General features: G+C 49.4%; 1 protein-coding gene across 1 annotated transcript in view; it reads left to right on the top strand.

Annotated features, from left to right (window-relative positions):
* Positions 1-4,409: 4,409 nt before the first annotated feature.
* BTBD11 (BTB domain containing 11) overlaps positions 4,410-19,010 on the top strand; it is a 299,557-nt gene continuing 284,956 nt past the window's right edge. The window contains exon 1 of the mRNA XM_032416174.1: positions 4,410-6,052. Within this exon, the coding sequence (XP_032272065.1) occupies positions 4,918-6,052 (1,135 nt within the window). The 5' untranslated portion in view covers positions 4,410-4,917. The remainder of the gene's footprint in view (positions 6,053-19,010) is intronic.

The following is a 19,010-nucleotide window of genomic DNA, read 5'->3' on the forward strand; positions in this document are numbered from 1 at the left end:
ACCCTCCAGAAATCCAACGAACTATTTATAGCTATTATTTCCATCCTTTCAGGCAAATTTACATACTTATATATATATTTAGCTCTACATAAAGCATTTTACACAAATGGGATCATATTATATATGCAATTCCAAAACCTATTTTCAAAAATTTCTTCACTCACCAATATGATGCGGAACTAAAGATCACCACCATTATTCTTTGCAACTGCTTAGTATTACCTTGTAAGAGTTACTATAATACATTTCATCAAACCTAATTGAAAGACATTTAGACTGTTTCCCAAAGTCCTATGTGAAAACATTACCAAAAGCATCCTGTTTACTTTTGAAAAATTCATAAGAATCACTTCGGGTAATCAGAAGATATGATTTCTGGGAAATCACAAGGAATGCACACTGACATTTTGATATGTATTGGTGAACTGCCCTCCCAAAAGATTGCCTCAATTTATGCCCCACCATGACACACATTCATCAGGACTGAATTTATAAATCTTTGCTAATCTGATAGGCAAGATAATCCCAGGAATTTAATTTCTGAGTTTTTTGTTTGTTTGTTTATTTTTTAATCTTTAGTATACGTTTACTGTCTATCTGAATTTCTTAGAGGATAACATATATAAGACTTCTGGTTTCAAAGAAGAGACTTATTTATATGCAAAGAGGTCCATCCCAGCATTACTTATACTTGTTAGAAAACAGAAACAACCAGATGAGAAATCAATACACCAATTAAGATATAAACATGTGTAGGAATATTTTGTAGCCACACAAACAAGAATATTTTGGATAAGTATCTAATAGCATATGGAAATGATTATATTATAAAGTTTGAGGAAAGAAATCAAAATGCAAAATAATTTACAGAATAATTCCAACTGTTAAAATATAAGTTTAGAAGAAAAAAGATGGGAAAAATAATTAGACTAGAAGGAAATACAAGAAATTGTTCATGTGGATGATCTCTGTAAGGTGGGATTTTGGATTATTTCAATTTTCTTCATCATACATTTTTGCAGACACAGAGTTTTCTAATCCAGGGGCTAATTTTTAACATCTGTTTGGTGCATTCACTGTTCCTACTGTTTAGAGGTCATTCACACACAGATGCATAACATTATCATTAAGGACTTATTTTAGTGAACTAAATGGACATATGGTTTGGTTTATCCGTAATACTAAGGTATTAATACGCCCATTAGTACTGGCACTGCCTTAGGGGTCAGATCCTGGCTCTCAAGGGTGTGCCCCTGGAAGGTGGGAGAAGGCATATGCCCAACATCTATAGCATAAGAGAGAAGGGCATGTCTGCTGAGATACAGGAACACCTTCCAGGGGAGGTAGTATTTCAGCGCATCCTGGAAGAAGTTGAATTTTATATAACAGTTGTCATTCTTCCCACTGACTCTATAAGAAAGAGGCGTTCGTTGTAGAGGATAGGAAAATGTATAAGATGACAACAGACATTTCCAGGCTATTATCACATGTGGAACACTGTGTTCAATCCTTACATGGAAACATCTCACTTAACCCCCAGCAACCCTCTAAAGGTGGCTGTGATTATTTTGTGCATTTCAAAGGCAAAGAAAGGGAGAATAAAAGATTAAATGAGTGAACACCGGGTACATGATCGGATAATTGGCAGAAGCATTCCTGGAATGCAAGTTGACCTGGTGCTACAGAAGAAAATAAATCAGTGCTAAGCTCATTCTTTCAGTCTCCCCCCCCCCCCACACCCCCATGCAAGAGGCTTTCCCGGGTCCTCTGCACCCCTGGGTGGTTCTCACTCAAGCATTATCAGCACATAGGTGGTAACTGAAGGCTTATGAGTGGGTGAGATCACCCATGCAGAGAGAAGAAAAAGGGCTCTAGGAAAAAAGCCTGAGCAACAGAGATGGAGATACATTCCCAGGTCTGGGCTGAAGGGAGAACAGGCAGCATGGGGAAAATTTCACAGTGGTAACAATCTTGGAGCTGAACCCTAGAGGATGAGAAGTTGGCCAGGTGGAGAAGACGGAGACAAGTGTCCAGAGCAAAGGGAACAGCATCTGCAAAAGCATATGGGATGCAAGGGATAACCTGGTAACTTGGAAAACCAGCAAGTGATTTTAGTATGGCTAAAGCATAGAGTGTGTGTGTGTGTCTACGTGAGTGTGAATATATGTTCAGGAGGTTAGTGTGATGATACATAATCTAGCAAGGAAGGCACACTTCATGTCATTAAAGACCATGTGTTAGTTGGTTTTCCAGAGACATATATATATATATATATATATATATACACATACACACACACACACACACACACACACCCTATTGGTTCTGATTCTCTGGAAAAACAGAGAAAACAAATATATAGAGATTTATTATGATGAATTGGCTCATGTGAATTATAGAGGCTGAGAAGGCCCACAGTCTGATGTTTGTGAGGTAGAGACCCAGGAAAGCTGGTGGTATTCAGTCCAAGTCCAAAGACCTGAGAACTAGGGGAGCTGATGGTGTAAATCCCTGTCTGAGGGCTGAAGAAGTTGAGCTATGTCCCAGCTCAATCAGTGAGGTGGGAAAAACCCAATGAATTCCTCCTTCCTCTACCTTTCCTTCTATTTGGATTGGATGATGCCCAACCACATTGGGGAGGGTGATCTACTTCCCTGAGTCCACAGATTCAAATCCTGATCTCATCTGAAAAGACCCTCAGAGACATATCCAGAAACAATGTTTAAACTGGGCACCTGTGGCCCACTCAAGTTGACACATAAAATTAATCCTCACAATCCCTTATTAAAAGGTTTGGAATTTTATGGAAAGAGAGTCTGGGAATAGAGTGGAGAGATCCCTGAAGGCCAGCTCATCAGTATAAACTTTATTTATCTGGAAGGCAATGAGGAGCCTTTGAATTTTTTTCAAGAAAAGGAATGATAAGATCAGAACTGGGCTTTTCAAGATCCTGGACTGGATGGTTTGGAGAAGGAAGAGGCAGGGGAGAAGGCGAACAGTTGGTAGAATATTGTAACAGTCAAAGTGAGAGGTGATGAGCATATGTACTCATGGGTACTAGGATGGTAGCTACATAGGGTGGTGGTTTATTGGGGGTGAGGGGTGGGTAGATTTGGGATGACAGATAAGAGAAACATCAGACAATCTATGGGGTTATCTGGGAAAGTCCATTGTTGAACATTCAAACCAGCAGTTCAAAAACATGTCCTTCCTTCCTTCATCCACCCAATTATAGCAAACTATTTACTGAGTGCCTACTCTGTGACAGGTCTATGCACCAAACCTCTAGTCCAGTGTGCAGTCTAGACACATTCTCATATTGTAACAACCTAGTGTTACAAGAGTCTAGAAATCAACAGCTTCAGAAGAAGGTTGGGCAGGTAAATCACCCAGGTAAGTACTGGGGGATCTGGGCTACCTTTCTGTAGGAGGGGACTTCTAAGCTGAAAATTCCTAACCTCAGGCAGAGACATTGTGTGGGAGCTGGGAACCCCCTGGTGAAAAAGGTATGTTCCCCTCCCCACCCACGAGGGTGGAGACAAATAAACAAGACAATGTCACCTGACACAAATGCAGCTAAGTCATGCATATGTTATATCTTTCTTTAGTCAAAAAAGAAAACTCTCCTCCGTGCAAATTTACCCTTTTAAGGCCGAGCTATCTGGAACTAGGGGCACCAAGATGGCAAAGTGAGACCGGAGCCTTCCCCCGGCGGCACCACCCAGGCCTTTGAAGGATAGGTGCAGGGTCGTCCTCCTGGCTATTGAAAAGAACCTAGTCAATGTGCTCTGGTGGCAGGTGGCTAATGTCCTGAGATTTCAGCCTTCCATTGGTGTCCAGCGCCCTGGCCTCTGGGCTCGCTGGCCTGGTTTCTAACCTTCGCTCCACGCTGAAGAAAACTAGGGCTGAAAGAGGACCACCTTAATTGCTTTGGGGACCCGAAGGTGGGGGAAAGGGGAAGGGATGAAAAAACATGCTTTGTGTATTAAAGAAAAAAGGAAAGTGAAATCCGAAACTCGGGGGCAGGAAGCGACCCCAGGCCGACACTTTGTGAACCTTTGGCGGGTAGCACACCTGGGTGGGGGGTGGGGGGTCACCTGCTCGACCTACCACCCTCCCATTCTGGTACCAAAGCCACGAGCCTGAGGAGCAGGGACAGCAGCAGGGAGACAACATCCGCGTCTCTACGTTGCCACCGGCCCCCCCCCAATCGCCAGGCCGCTGCCCCCCACTTCCTGCAGCCCTGGTCACCTCCGGGGGCGTGTGTGAGGGGCGGGGCTACGCGGAGCTGAGGAATTTTAAAAAAAGGCGAGATAATTAGCATTCTCTGATCCCATTGGCTCTCCGCCGGCCCTGCTTTACATATGCCCGCCCTGCTGGCTGCCTGGGGTTTGCGGGTTCGGCCGGGTTTGCAGCCGCCGCGGTAGCTGCTGCGCTTCAGTGCCGGGCGGGCGTCTAGCGAACCCCGGGCGGGGAGCCGGGAGCCCGGAGCCGGGAGCCAGCTGCCAGCAGAGCTGCTGCGGCGGCATCTGAGTCCATTTCCGTCCTACGAACACTGAGGCCGGCGGCCGGCGTCTTCTGCGCCCAGCAGGGCCCCGGGAGGAGCGGGTCGGACACTTTTTATTTTGGAAGAAAGGGGCGAGTCCCGGCGTGAGCTTCCCTCCCGGCCTGGCTCGCTCCCCAGTGCGCCCCAGCTCCGGCCCGGGCTCTGGAAGATGACTTCGGGGTCCGCCCGGCGTCTACTAACGGCGGCGGCTCGGGGAGGCAGCCGAAAGTAGTAACACTTGGTGGTAAGCAGCTGGTGGAAAAGTGAGCCGAGGCAGCGCGGACTCGGCTCTCCCCGCCCGCCGGCGCCCGGTGCTCTCGCTGCTCCTTCACCTCGGCTCCCCGGCGGCCGCAGCATGAAGTGGCGCAGCGATGGCCAGGAGAGGTAAGAAGCCTGTGGTGCGGACGCTGGAGGATCTGACGCTGGACTCGGGTTATGGTGGCGCGGCGGACTCGGTGCGCTCCTCCAACTTGTCCCTGTGCTGTTCCGACTCGCACCCGGCGTCCCCGTATGGCGGGAGCTGCTGGCCGCCTCTAGCTGACTCCATGCACAGCCGGCACAACAGCTTTGACACCGTCAACACTGCCCTGGTGGAAGACTCCGAGGGGCTGGACTGCGCCGGCCAGCACTGTTCGCGGCTGCTGCCGGACCTCGACGAGGTCCCCTGGACCCTCCAGGAGCTGGAGGCGCTGCTGCTGCGCTCGCGGGATCCCCGGGCAGGCCCGGCGGCCCCCGGCGGCCTGCCCAAAGACGCGCTGGCCAAGCTGTCGACGCTGGTGAGCCGGGCGCTGGTACGCATCGCCAAGGAGGCGCAGCGCCTGAGCCTGCGCTTCGCTAAGTGCACCAAGTACGAGATCCAGAGCGCCATGGAGATAGTGCTGTCCTGGGGCCTGGCGGCGCACTGCACGGCGGCCGCCCTGGCCGCGCTGTCCCTCTACAACATGAGCAGTGCCGGCGGCGACCGCCTGGGCCGCGGCAAGTCAGCGCGCTGCGGCCTCACCTTCTCTGTGGGCCGCGTGTACCGCTGGATGGTGGACAGCCGCGTGGCGCTGCGCATCCACGAACACGCCGCCATCTACCTGACAGCCTGCATGGAGAGCCTCTTCCGGGACATCTACTCGCGGGTCGTGGCCTCCGGGCTGCCCCGGAGCTGCAGCGGCCCTGGCCCGGGCTCCAGCTCGGGCCCAGGCCCGGGCTCCGGCCCCGGCACGGCCCCCGCGGCGGATAAGGAGCGGGAGGCACCCGGAGGGGGAGCGGCGAGCGGCGGCGCCTGCAGCGCAGCCAGCAGCGCCAGCGGGGGCAGCAGCTGTTGCGCCCCGCCGGCCGCCGCCGCCGCCGCAGCCCCACCGGCCGCCGTCGCCAACCACCACCATCACCACCACCACGCACTCCACGAGGCGCCCAGGTTCACCGTGGAGACGCTGGAGCACACGGTCAACAACGACTCCGAGATCTGGGGGCTCCTGCAGCCCTACCAGCACCTCATCTGCGGGAAGAATGCCAGCGGTAAGTGGCCGCGCTGGTGCCGCCGCCTCCCACCCCACCTGGCCAACTCCGGTTGATAGTTTGCCTCGCGCGCTCCCGGCCGCGTCGTTCCGGCCACCCACCGCTGTCCCAAGCCTCCGAGGGGGCCTCGGGGTAGGAGGCGGCCCGAAACTCGCCTGCTCACTCGCGCGCTCGGAATCCGCGTATACTTCACGCGGCTCCTCAGGTTCCCAAGTCCGGGAACGCACTGCGCGGCCCCTAGTGTGGGGCGGGGCGGCGGCGGCCGCCCGCAGACTGTGGGAAGAACCCATCGCCGTTTGCGGACACAGGCTTTACATTTGCCCCTAGTACGTGTTTCTGCCAGAGTCCTGTGTTTGGTTTGGTTTGGTTTGGTTTGGTTTTTTGACCTTGAAGATGCCAAATTCTCTGGCGCACGAGTTCGGCTCCCTGGAATTCCGGAGGAGGTGCATTCCTCCCTCCACCGCCAGTTTGGGTACTTGCCCGCCCCCGGACACTGTCCTGGCGCGGGTGTAGTAGAGGCCCCGCGGCCGTCAAGGCAGAACGTTTGAGAGCTCGCTTGGCTCAGTGGGGGAGAGGTGTGTGTGGTGAGAGGGTGGAGCCGGAAGACTTACAGGTCCCAAGTTTTCCCGGGGCAGTTTTTGAAGGCCAGAGCGCACAGCTGGTGGGTGCTGCGCTATGGACACCCCTTCCCCCCATTTCCGACCTCCCAGCTCTTGCCTCTCGGTTCCCGGTGGGAGGGAGCTGCAGCTGTCACCACTCTGCTTAAGGAGCGCCACTAGGGACCCGGGGAAGATGGGAGTGGGGCGGGGTTCTGGAGGGGGCTGTCAGTTTAGGGCGTAGCTTCCAGCAGGTTCTGTCATCCCCTCCCACACCCCCGTTTCGGAGGCGGGAGCTGGGTGGGTTTGAACCTGCAGTTCTGGCGGCGGAGGGGGTGGGGCCGGGGGCTCTTGTTTTTGAGAGCTCGAGCTGGCGGTCCTGCCTGTCTGCGAAAGCCCGAGCTAGACACTTCAAAGCTTCAGTTTTCCACAGGAAATGGTAGAAGCGTAACTGGAGACTCTAAAAGCGAAATAAAACTTTGCTACATATTCGGCGGTTTGGCCGGAGATTGCGTGGTTGGAGCTGAAATGCAGTCTTTCTGGGTAGATTTCATTCATGTTGCTGCCTGTCGGTTTCCCGGGGGCTGAAAGAGAGATGCAGCGGGCGCGGCCGGGCCTCTGGGGGTGCCAAGTGTGTGCACGTGAGTGTGTGCTTGTTTGTGAGAGACTGTGAGCCTGTGCGTGTGTATGTTAAGTGTGCCTGTGAGTGTGCGCAGGAGAGAGCAGGCGCGCGGGGCTCCAGCAAAAGCTCTCGGGAAACTGACCCTCCCGCTCTCCCTTTCACCTGGTTTTGATCATCGTTGGGGGAGGAGAAGGAAGGAGCAAAGTGGGCGTGGTGGTGGGGGAGGGGCGGGATCGCGACTTCCGCGTTGCTCTGGAGACTCTTGAGGATCTCTTTGCCAGAGACCTTCCCCCTCTGCAGCCAGTCGAGGGCGCAGAGCCTCAAACACACGTGAAATCCTGACCGAGGTGGAAACGTCTAGGAGAAAGCATTGGTCTTTATATGAGCTTCTTCAGAAGGGGGAGGATTCACCTGAAAAACCCAGGAGCTTTGGGCTGGATTGCTCTCTGTTCGGAGCCCTACCCCCACAAAAAGCATAGGAGGGCTTAATTTTCTTCCCACCAGGTGCGCCCCACCTCCCCTGTTCTTACCTCTCCTGTTACAACCGTCCTTTACTTCTTACTGGCCCCCAAACCCTTATCCCCTGCTGGGACTGGACCCTGCTTTTACTAAGCTCTCACGGTGTTTCCTTCCAAGGAAGGAGCATTCCCCGTAGAGGGCACCGGTGTGGGAATCTGGGCATCCTGCTCCACCTGTTTCTTTGCCATTCTCTTGAATTTATGTCTTTGGTTGACTCTCCTTCTTGGGCCTCAGTCTCCTCATCTGTAAATCAAGGGCCTCCTATAACTCTATTAGTAGCCTCCAGGTTTTTTAAAATTGGTTTTACTTTTATGATCCTTAACATCTTTTAAAGACAGTTTTTGTGTTTATCCTTTTCGGAGTAAGTATAATTTAAGGAAGGAGAGACCACAGAGTTGGTTTTGGGCAGGGTGAATGTGTGGCGGTTGGGGTTTGCTGCCATCCTAACGGTTCCCACACCATAGAGCTTTAACTCCTCGGTTTCAGGGCCCTTCGGCCATCTCTTAGTATGAGAGATGCTGTCATTTCATTGTGATCTCTCTATCTCCTTCCCTTGAGCTTGTTTAAAATGGCAGGTCATTTATGCGAAGAGTAAGGAATGAGCAATTAATTTCTTAGGTATCTGAAACATATATTAAACATCAAACCTGCTAAACTATTTTGCATGGCAGTCTTTCTGATCTGCAAGCCTTATTAAGGAGTCCGTGCCTTACGTGATCGATTTTTTTTTCCCTTTAACTCAGCAGTCTCATCCATTTGTGAACTCGTTTATTCATCGATATTTATTGAGCAGTTAGTAAATTTAAGGACCCAGCAGGTACTGTGATCCAGAGGTAATAACCTCCAACATGCCTCCACCACTACTCTGTATGTTGACCCATTTGATCTTCAGCATTCCCTTGGAAAGCTACTACTATTATCCCCATTATACAGAGGAGGAACTGAGGCACAGGGAACTTAAGTGTTTTGCTCTTTATTGGCAGATGAATTCCCTGCCTTTAGGCCATCAGCTTGCCCTTCATTACCTACCCAGTTGAACAGAGACCCTTTACAGCCTGACCTTCTGTCCCAGTTCATACACTTTCCGTTCCTTTCGAACTGCACTGGGCTGTACTAGATTTTACATTTTTATAACCTCTGCCCAAGTCTGAGAGAGAGCCTGGTACACAGCTGGAGCTTACTAGATGCCTGTTCAGTTGCTCAAGCTGTTGTGTACTATCATACAGTGATGTCCCGAAAGAAGCTATTGAGTTTTGAGTTTCTTGAATCATCTTTTCAAATCCTTCTACCTTGATCGCGCCCTTCTTACTGCCATCTCTACACCTGTCCACCCTTCTAAATTTGCTGCTGCTAGATGCCACGCCCAAGGAATTAGGAAACTAATCACGCGGGACTCAGTTCAGAAAACAGAAGATAACCAGCTGTAAGCAAGGGCTTGGTGGCTCTCAAAAATAGTAGGACTGGGTTTAGGGCATGTACTTTGCAGGGGGCAGGGGACTGTTTTACTCTTCAGAGGGCTTTTTTCTTATGTTGATTTTGAGCTGTTTTGAAGAGCTGGGATAAGAGCTAAGAGACCCCAGTGGATGTTGGGTTTCTGTGGGGTTTTAAAATTTGGCTTGATTGATTTTGCGAAAGCTACATAAGGGGCAGGCAGAAGCGCTTCAGCAAGCCGTTTGTGTGTGTGAGTCATTTTACCTCAATGGCTTCAGAGCTGGCCAGTTCTCATCCCTGGAGACTTGGTCCAGAATGATCTTTCCAACACCTCTGTGAGGCCTTCCTTGATCCAGCCCCTTCCCCACCCCCCATACCTGTGCCATACACAGCCCTTTCCCCCTCCCTTGGGAATCCCGACCCTGACCTTGCTTTAAGTGACTCCCCATCACACTGTGGCCCCTCCAGTGCAAGCTTATGTCCTATTCATCTTTGTCTCTCCTTTCATATCACTCAGCACAGCACCTAGCACCTAGCAGATGCCGGGTACTGTTTGTTGAAGGAATATAAGTGGCCCATTAAATCTTTGGGATTTAAAATTCACCCACCAACATCTGTCATCAACCTCTGTAAAGGCCTCTGAAATCAGACCTCCTGGATTTGAATTTCAAGGCTGTCCTGTTATAGCTGTGTGTTCTTGGGCATGTTACCTAACTTCTCTGAGCCCAGTTTCTTCAGCTATAAAATAGAGGTAATAATTAGGATTAAGTGAGATTATGTGTATAAGGTTGTTATAGTCTGCTGCCTGACACACGATGGGGGCCAAGATGGTGGTGGTAGTTGTGATAATCCAGGCATAATGGTATCTCACATCTCTGTCTCATCCAGATTAACTCATCTCCATGTGTTCAGTATGGATGGAGCCACAAGGGTACAGAATTTTACTTGGATGGATCCCTCTTCCCGATATTCCCAAAGTCAAATAATTCAGGGGGCTCATCTCAGGGATTGACTCCATGGGCTCAGCCCTCACTGCCAAGGTCACAAAAAGATTGCTTGGGTCAAAGGAAAGTAGCTCATTTTATTTGCTGTATTTTTTATTAAAGGCATCCTTAGTGAAGGAGCACTAGGGAACTTTCCAGGGTGATAGGGTTCAGAGGTACATGCATTTTTCAAAATGCATTGATTGCATTGTAAACTTAAGATGTGTGCATTTCACTGTATTTTAAAATGTACCGCAGTAAAAAAAAGACATTAAAAACAAAGCCATAGGCATCCTTGAATGAAATTCAGTTTTAAATGCAGAAAGAGTGTGAAGGGAAGACTGGAAGAGGCAGTGTGGTGTGATGAAAGGGATAAGGACTTTACACTGGAAAAGATTCAGCCTCATATTTCAGCTCCGCTGCTTTCCAGCAAGTGACTTAATTTTGCTGAATTTGGTTTTCTCATCTGTGCAGTGAGGATTGCCAAAACAAAACAAAAGGCATAAAAAAGGGAAGAAAATCCAAATCTACCCCCATTCGTGATTAGAGAATCGATTAAATCAGATCAAGTATGTGAAAACACCTGTCACATAGTAGGCACTCAATTATAATGCCTTCCTTAAAGCACTGATTATTCAGGCTGGTGATTTTGAATAGTCTCATTCAGGGATCCCAAATCACTTTGTAAACATTAATTAACATGAGCCCTAGCCCGTGGCAGCACTGGCTTGGTGGGTAGGACGGTTTTCAGGTCTTCTGCTTCACTGTTGCCTCCTTAGATGCTGATCTGCACTAAATGCTTACTCAGTAGTTTTCCGGTCCCCTAGCTGGCCCTGCTGTTCCACAGTGTGGTGTTGCTGGGCTGGACAAAAATGTCACAGAAGAAGAATAGGGAAGAAGAATAGGAAAACTATCTCAGGAGTCAGCCACGGCAGTGTCAGTGCTCAGAGAGCACGTTTTTAATTAACTGGCTGCATGTAAATTAAAACTTGGAATTTGGGTCAGTGGAGGGTTATTTGGTTTTCTATGCAGACTTGCCAGTTCAGTGCTGGGGCATTTGCAAGTAGGATGTTTCATGGAACAGAAAAGAAAAATAACAGCAAAATAAAACAATGAGGGATCGGGGCATCTGGGTGGCTCAGTCGGTTAAGTGGCTGCCTTCGGCTCAGGTCATGATCCCAGGGTCCGGGGATCGAGCCCCACATCGGGCTCCCTGCTCGGCGGGAAGCCTGCTTCTCCCTCTCCTACTCCCCCTGCTTGTGTTCCCTCTCTCGCTGTGTCTCTCTCTGTCAAATAAATAAATAAAATCTTTAAAAAAAAAAAAAAAACAATGAGGGATCAATCTAGAGACCTGAGGTCAGGTGTGGCATGCTGATTGCTTTCAAATAGGGGGGAAGGCCTCTAATTCTGGACCTATTATTATTTGTGACCTTGAGCCGAACTCACCTATGAAATAGGTCTGATTATCATCTACTGAAAGGTAAATATAAAAAAATCATTGACTTTGAAGTCAGACACACCCACAACTTGCAGTTTTCCTATCTGTAAAATGGGTATTATAATAATAACTACACTTGTATAGTGCTTATTATACACCGGGCATTGTTTCTCCGTATTATAATCATTACAATTACATTAGCTGTTTTAAAAGCCAACCCCCAAATCTTAGGATTTGAACATAATAGAAGGTTGTTTCTTACTCACTAAAGTGTGATTGGGAGAGGGGTGAGGTGGGGGGCAGCAAGAGGGTCATTTAGGTACCAAGACTATTGGATTTGGCTTTCTTTATCATCAGTATGTGGCCTTCAGGACAGTCATCCAGCCAATAGGTAGAGGAAGAAGGAGAGAGTAGAGGATCTTAGGAAAGCCTGGAAGGGATGGATCTCCATCACTTGTGCCCATAATATCCTTGGCCAGATGTGTCGTGGGCTCCCTGGCCACCAAATATCTATGTGTCCTTCTTCTCTCACACAAAACATGTTCCCCCTTACCCAAGGGAGGAAACTAACTTTCTATGCAATCAGCTGCTTCCAGGGGAAAGTTCAGGAGCTCGGGGTGAAGCTCAGTCTTATCCATTGGATTATGTGCGGCTTTTCGTGGTCCCGGGAGCCCTGAGCCAACAGAGAAATGTTATCTGCCACTCTGCGTCCATGTGCCATCTCGGAGCAGGGCAGGATAGCCACAGGAAAACTCCCATTGGGGAAAAGCACAGTCGTGGAAGACATACACAAGGTGCTGACCCTTAGTCGTTAGGAAACCTGGGCAGGCAGGCACTGTGTGGCTGTGTGCCCTGGAAACAGGTGACGTTCCTTGCTTGAACAATTTCCTGGTTTATTGTTCTCCAAGCTCCTGGCTTTGCCTTGTGGGAGGATTGTCTTTGTCCATTTTTCTTATTGGCCACTCCTGAAGTGGTTCTTGAGGAATATGACCAACCTGGAGGCTCTAAATCTTTTGTAACCTAGTTCCTGCCCTTGAACTCAGAGGGGCCCCTACTTTACTGCCGGAACAGTAAAAGACTTTTAAAATGCAGGCTTACAGATTTTGCTCTCTTGACAACGTAGTAGGATTTTCATCTACGACATCTAGTGTGCCAATAGCCACTCCCATTGTCCTTTCCTAGAGCTAATTATCAAGCCTGGATGATTTCTTCACTTTCTTAACTGGAGACCTTTCCTTATCTCTATTTAATAATGATAGCTACCTTGGGGCCATCAGGCTTAGGCGGGAAGCTTCTACCCTTAATCTGATCATTTCTTTCACTTAAAAGTCTTCTCAATCTTGACTTTTATGTTTGGGGTCTAGAAATAGTTGTCCTTTTCAGTTCTCCACAATTCTTTCCCAATTTCACTTGCAAACTGGCTATAGTTCCCACAAGCTCTGTTATTCCTGTTATTTTTTTTTTTTTCAAACCTCTTTCTCTAGAGGCTACAGGCTCAGTTAGCCCAATTTGGTCCTCTAAGTTATCCGAGGCGACAGTCCAACCAAACATGTTACTGCTTTTCCCAGGCTCTACTCTCTGACTTCTAAGCCAGGGCCACGTAGGTAAGCACCCCACTTCTGGTACCAATTTCTTCGGTGGTTAGGGTGATACTGGCCGTTGCATCAGATAAACCCTAAGATCTTAGTGGCCAAACACAATAAAAGTGGTCTTCTGATTGGTGGCAGGGCAGGGAGGCGCTTTGTTCCGCGGACCTTGATGGAGGTTCTGCCATCTGGAACACTCAACTCTGGGGAACTTCCCTGCTGGGCGACAACAGGAGTGTGGAAGACTGTGTAGGAAGTTTTTAGAGGACAGTCTAGATGTGAGTATATCAGCTCTTTCCACAGTCCAGTGACTGGAACTCAAGTCACATGGCCTCAGCTAGAAACAGGGGGCTGGGAATTATGGTCTCTACAAGGGTAGCCCCTCCCAACTGTAATTCTAGATTAGAAAGTGGAGGAACAGAAAGTTTAAAGAATTTGAGTAAGGTGACACAGCTAACAAGTGGTTGGGCAGTCTGGCTCTGGACCCCCTTGTAGGGTATTTGTGAAGATTAAAATAATATAAAGGAAATAATATAGTGTATACAAAGTGTTTTTCCCAGTGTCTCATGTTAAGTGCATACTTAATACCTATCATCCTTTATGTGTATTATCATTGTCATTGTCATCCTGTTCTGGAAGTGGGGTGCTATATGGATTCATAGTGAATCAGTATGAAGCTCTCAGGCATGGGTAAAATATGAATCCCAAAGAGTGGGTGCCCCAGGCAAATTGTATTATGCACCTGTCTTTTCGCCTCTGCCATCCCCTGCATTTTACCTGCTGAGGGGCTGACACTTGCTGGGCCAGGTACTGTACTCGTAAGCCTTCCATATGTAATACTTGATTCAGTCTTCACACTGTTCCTGTGAAGTGGGTGTTTCTTATTCCCATTTTACGGGGGAGGAAACCGAGGCTCAGACAGGTTTAGCGGCTGATTGAGTTGCCATAGATACTAAGGGGTAGAATTGGAGTTTGGGCTTCAGAACCTGTGCTCTGAAGGGCTACAGCACCATGGTGAACTCTGGCTCAGATGAGCTTCGGAGGGGATCCCAGAAGGACTCCAGTGCAGCCTGAGGGGTGTGTGGAGTGAGGCGCTCAGCTTGCCTGGGTGCGGTTCTCCTGGTTGAGGATCGTCCTTTGTGTAACATGTGGTCACAGCTCTTTTCTTAGCTCCTGCTGGCTTTCCCCGTCCTGGCTGCCCTGTGAGGTCACCGTGTAGCCTCCTTAGCCGAGGCCCCGGGGCAGTGGCTGGCTTTGTGGTCTCCGAGGGACGGCTCTGTCCATACTTTGCCTAGCTGGGCAGGCTCAGTGCCAGAAGGTGCGTAGCCTTCTCACTTAGAACTGAATACAGAAATCTGCGGCACGGTGGAGAATTTGTCCCAGTCCTCCCGAGAATCCCAGAGCTGGTGTTTTCCCAGACTTCAGAGTTGGTGGACCAAGGTGTCAACTCTGATGACCTTGGGAAAGCCAACGAACCTTCTGAGACTCAGTTTCCTTATCTGTTAAGTGAGGGTAATGGTTGTACTTCCTCATGGGGTCCTTAGGAGGATGAGTTGATTCGTGTAAAAATCCCTGGAGTGTGTAGTATTGGACATACTGTAAATACTTAATGTCTGCTGGCAAGTATTATTATTATTATCAAATGTTTAAGAAGTGCCAAAGATCTGAACCCTACTTCATATGGAGTGAAAGGCTCCAAATAGTCTCCCAGGAACCAGACTTCAGGCTTTGGCCACTTACTAGCTGTGTGATATTGGGCAAGTTACCTAACCTCTCTGTGACTCAGTCTTCCCCTTTGTTAAGTGAAAGTAATAATACAACCTAATTCTTAGAGCTATAGGGAAGTGTCTGGCATGTAGAAATTGCTTGATAAATGTTGCTTAATAAGTGAATTTTATTACATTCATTGCAACTTTTACTGCAGGCATGGTGTTAGATGTTAAGCAACACAGTCCCTGCCTTCGTGGAGCTTGCGGGCCTATAGTGAACTTAGGTTTTTCATCAAATAATCATGTAGATGTAAGTTTACAACTGTGATGGTTGCTACAAAGGAGAGATACACAGGGCTGGAAGAGCCTTTTCTGAGGCTCTTGATGCAGTTAGGAGTAAGAGAAGGCTTCGACCAGGAAGTGAGGCTTGAGTGAAGTCGAAGAGTGGCCCATTTGGTTGAAAAGGTAGCAGAGTACTCCGTGAATGCAAACAGAATGTGCAAAGGGCCTGTGGCAGAAGGGAGCCTGGTGAGAAGGAGAACAGCCAGTGTGGCTGGATTGGTAGAACAAAGTGAGGGGAGCTGGGTAGAGGTAGGACCGAGCCATCTGCCAGAGTAAGGAGTCTATCTTTTCCCGAGGACACTGGAAAGGCTTTGAAAGGTTTTTAAGGAGGGAAATGCTAGGATCAGATTTGTGTTCCAAGAAGCTCATGCAGGCTGCAGTACCAAGAACAGATAGGAAGGAAGGGAAGGATGAATGTCAGAAGGCCAGTTAGGTATTGTTATCACCCCAACACTACACAAGAAGAATCTGAGGCTATGAGACATTTTGCAACTTGCCCAGAGTCCCTGAGCAATAAATGGTAGAGTGGCGATTTGAGCTCAAGTCTAAGGGACTTCAATTCTCCCTTCCTCCCACACGTGCAGTGCCCCATCCATGGGGAGCACTTGGTTCAACTCTCACACCTTTACAGGTGGGGAAACTGAGGCTCAGAGTGAGACACTTCTTGCTCAATGTCAGAGGGTCACATGGCAGAGCAGGAACCAGTACCTAGGTTTCTGGATTCTTTTTTTTTTTTTTTTTTTTAAAGATTTTATTTATTTGACAGAGAGAGCACAAGCAGAGGGAGAGAGAGGGAGAATAGGCTCCCTGCTGAGCAAGGAGTCCGATGCGGGACTCGATCCCAGGACCCTGGGATCATGACCCGGGCCGAAGGCAGCCACTTAACTGACTGAGCCACCCAGGCGTCCCTAGGTTTCTGGATTCTTAGCCCATCTCTTGTCTGCCGTGATGCATTGTCTCTTCCAAACCAGATCACTCCTTGGGGGCAGCGAGGGCTGAGAGGCTCTTTTGTCAACAGCAGTTTTGGAGATGAATTTACAACCAGGCTGTAACATCTCTGGTTTTCACTGTACAGATCACAGTCAAAGAAATGCTAGTGCGGGAGCGTGGGGGAGGTCCCCATTAGCTCATGGCTGCGCCAGTGAAAGCAATTACTGCAAAGATCAGGTGTGTTCAGTGCGGAATCATATTAGCAGTTCCCCAGTGCATTAGCATCCGAAAGCAAATCAGAGAGGCTGCTTGGATTTCACTGGGGATTTTGGGTGGCATGTGTCATTGTTTCGTCCTGATCCCAGTGCACAGCACCACCCATAAGTCAGGATGTGTGTGCATGAGAGCAGGCAGACACAGATCACCTTCTCTCTCTCGATGGCCCCAGAGAATTTCAAGTACTGGGGAGCAGATCCAGCTTTTCCTTTCCTCCGTCCTCCTGCCTCCGCCCCTTGCAGCCTTATCTTTGCTGACATTGAGGGTCCTGGACTCACCGCTCTGGGCACCACCGGACATGAGTCCTGCTCTCATGAAGCTTGCAGGCCTGAGATGTGTTTAGTTGATTCACAAATAATCCCCCGAATGTAAAACTGTGCCCGTGGCGGGAGGTCCTTAGGAGAGGTTCATGGCGCCATAGGACAAAGCCACCTCGGGTGGTGGGGCGCAGTCTGGGGAGGCCCAGCTGCCCCTCTTGGGTGCCCCTAGCGCTGGCTGTGGCCAGCACCGGGACGGACACAAGACATTCAGGGGCCCCGGGGTGGGATTGGGGGTTAAGATTCCCCATTCTCCTTCCCACACTGGAGCCGTGTCATCAGGGCGGGAAGGGAACAGAGCCAGGACTCTCACCTCTCTCTCTGTTCTGAATTCTGCGTGTGCCCCTGTCTCTTGGGAAACCTGCCCCCCCCCCCCATTCCGCAGCTGCCATTCTCAGGGCCAGATGCTGCTTCTGCTTCCAACCACCGAGGCACCACCACCACCCACACGCGGCCACCCCCTGCTTCCTTCCCCCTCTCAACCTTCCTCCACTCCTTCCCACCTGGTCCTGCTGCCGTTGCGGACCCTCCTGCTGCTCCAAGTTTCCCTCTGTCTCGGTGTGAGAGCTGTGGAGGAGAGAACAGACCAGGAGCAAGCGGGAGACTTCACAGCCTCGGGTGGTCTCAGCATGTGGAACCGCTCGCTGGGGGCAGCTGGGAGCCTGTGGGGGTGGAGGGGCCGTAGACGAGGAGGGGGTGCAGGAAGGTGCCCGAACCCTCTAGCAAGGAGGAGGGCTCCAGCTCCGGCCTAGCAGGGTGTACTCGTGCTGTGGGACCTCAGACAGGCCCCTGACCTCTCTGAACCTGTTTCTCATAGGAATGGGAAATGATGATGATGGTACCAGGTTCTGGTATTCATGGAGTCACAAATGTCAAACGAGGCACCCCTGTGGAAAACTGTAAAGCCCAGCACTTACTAGTGGTAAAAGGCAGTATTTATTGAGTGTTTACCACTGTATTAGGGTTTTCCAGAGAAACAGAACCAGTAGGGTATATGGAGATGATATATGAGGAGATTTGTTGTAGGAATCAGCACACACGGCTGTGGAAGGCCAGATCACCTTCTGGATTCTTAGCCCACAATTTGCCATCTGTAAGATGGAGAACCAGGAAAGCAGGTGGTATCATTCGGTCTAAATCCTAAAGCCTGGGAACTGGGGGCCACTGGTCAAGTCCTGGAATCTGAAGGCCTGAGAACCAGGATTTGCTGCTCTCGAGCTTCCCAGTGGCCTGTGCAAAAAGAGCAATCGTGAGCAGCGCCACAATTCATAGTATGGTGGGTGAGGCAGAAATAAGCTAGCTGCTGCAGCCGTTCCTGTGATGTGGGCCTGAACCTGAAAGGCATTTGTCAGCAGGGGGCTAGAAGCAGTTATGAAGGTGCACTTAGCAACCTCACATTTCAGCCCATGTTTGTTAAGAAAGAACAAAGAAAGCCTCCTCTTGATCATGAAGGGTCTCTCTCCCCTCCCTGTCCCCCCCCATTCCTTACAGAATGTCCAGTTGTTGTGATATGTGGGGAAACCAAAGGCCAGGGATGGGGCAACCTATCAGTGTCCTTCCCATGTCCTGGTGGAGGATCTTAGGGTGAGAAGTTGGCCTGCAAACTAGAGACAAGATCTGAGTTAATTTGAGTAAAAGTATATCAATGCTTCTCTGGGAAAAAAATAAGCAGCCTGTGCACTGTACCTACAAATACGATCTTTAGCAAACCTGGGTGTGAGTTTGGGGAGGGAGGAGAGAGCTGGATGGGGTCTAGGCCTTGGAGAGATCAGCACCACTGTGGTCAGATACCATGCTCGTAAGGGTTTAAGGACAGAAGAGGGCATGAGGCCCACGGTAGAACAAGCTGTGTGATCTCAGACAAGTGATTTAACCTCTCTGGACTTGTTTTCTTATCTGAAAAATCCCAAGAGAGTTTCGAGGCTCAAAGGAATCATCAGACGTGAAAGTGATCTGTAAACTGCAAAATAATCATTCGATCATTCATTCATTCAACACATATTTATTGGGCGCCTACTATGTAGAAGGCATGGTTCTAGGCACTTGGCATATATCAGTAACAGTGCACTGACAAACACAAAAGTCCTTGCTTTCCTAGACCATGAATTCTAGTGGGGGTAGACCCTACGCAGTTAACAGAAGTAAGCAAGTACAGGATGTTAGAAAGAGATACTTGCCATAGAAAAAATAAATCAGAGTGAGGGGGACT

The sequence above is a fragment of the Phoca vitulina genome, unplaced genomic scaffold, assembly GCF_004348235.1.
Source record: "Phoca vitulina isolate PV1807 unplaced genomic scaffold, GSC_HSeal_1.0 scaffold19, whole genome shotgun sequence".
Classification (NCBI taxonomy): domain Eukaryota; kingdom Metazoa; phylum Chordata; class Mammalia; order Carnivora; family Phocidae; genus Phoca; species Phoca vitulina.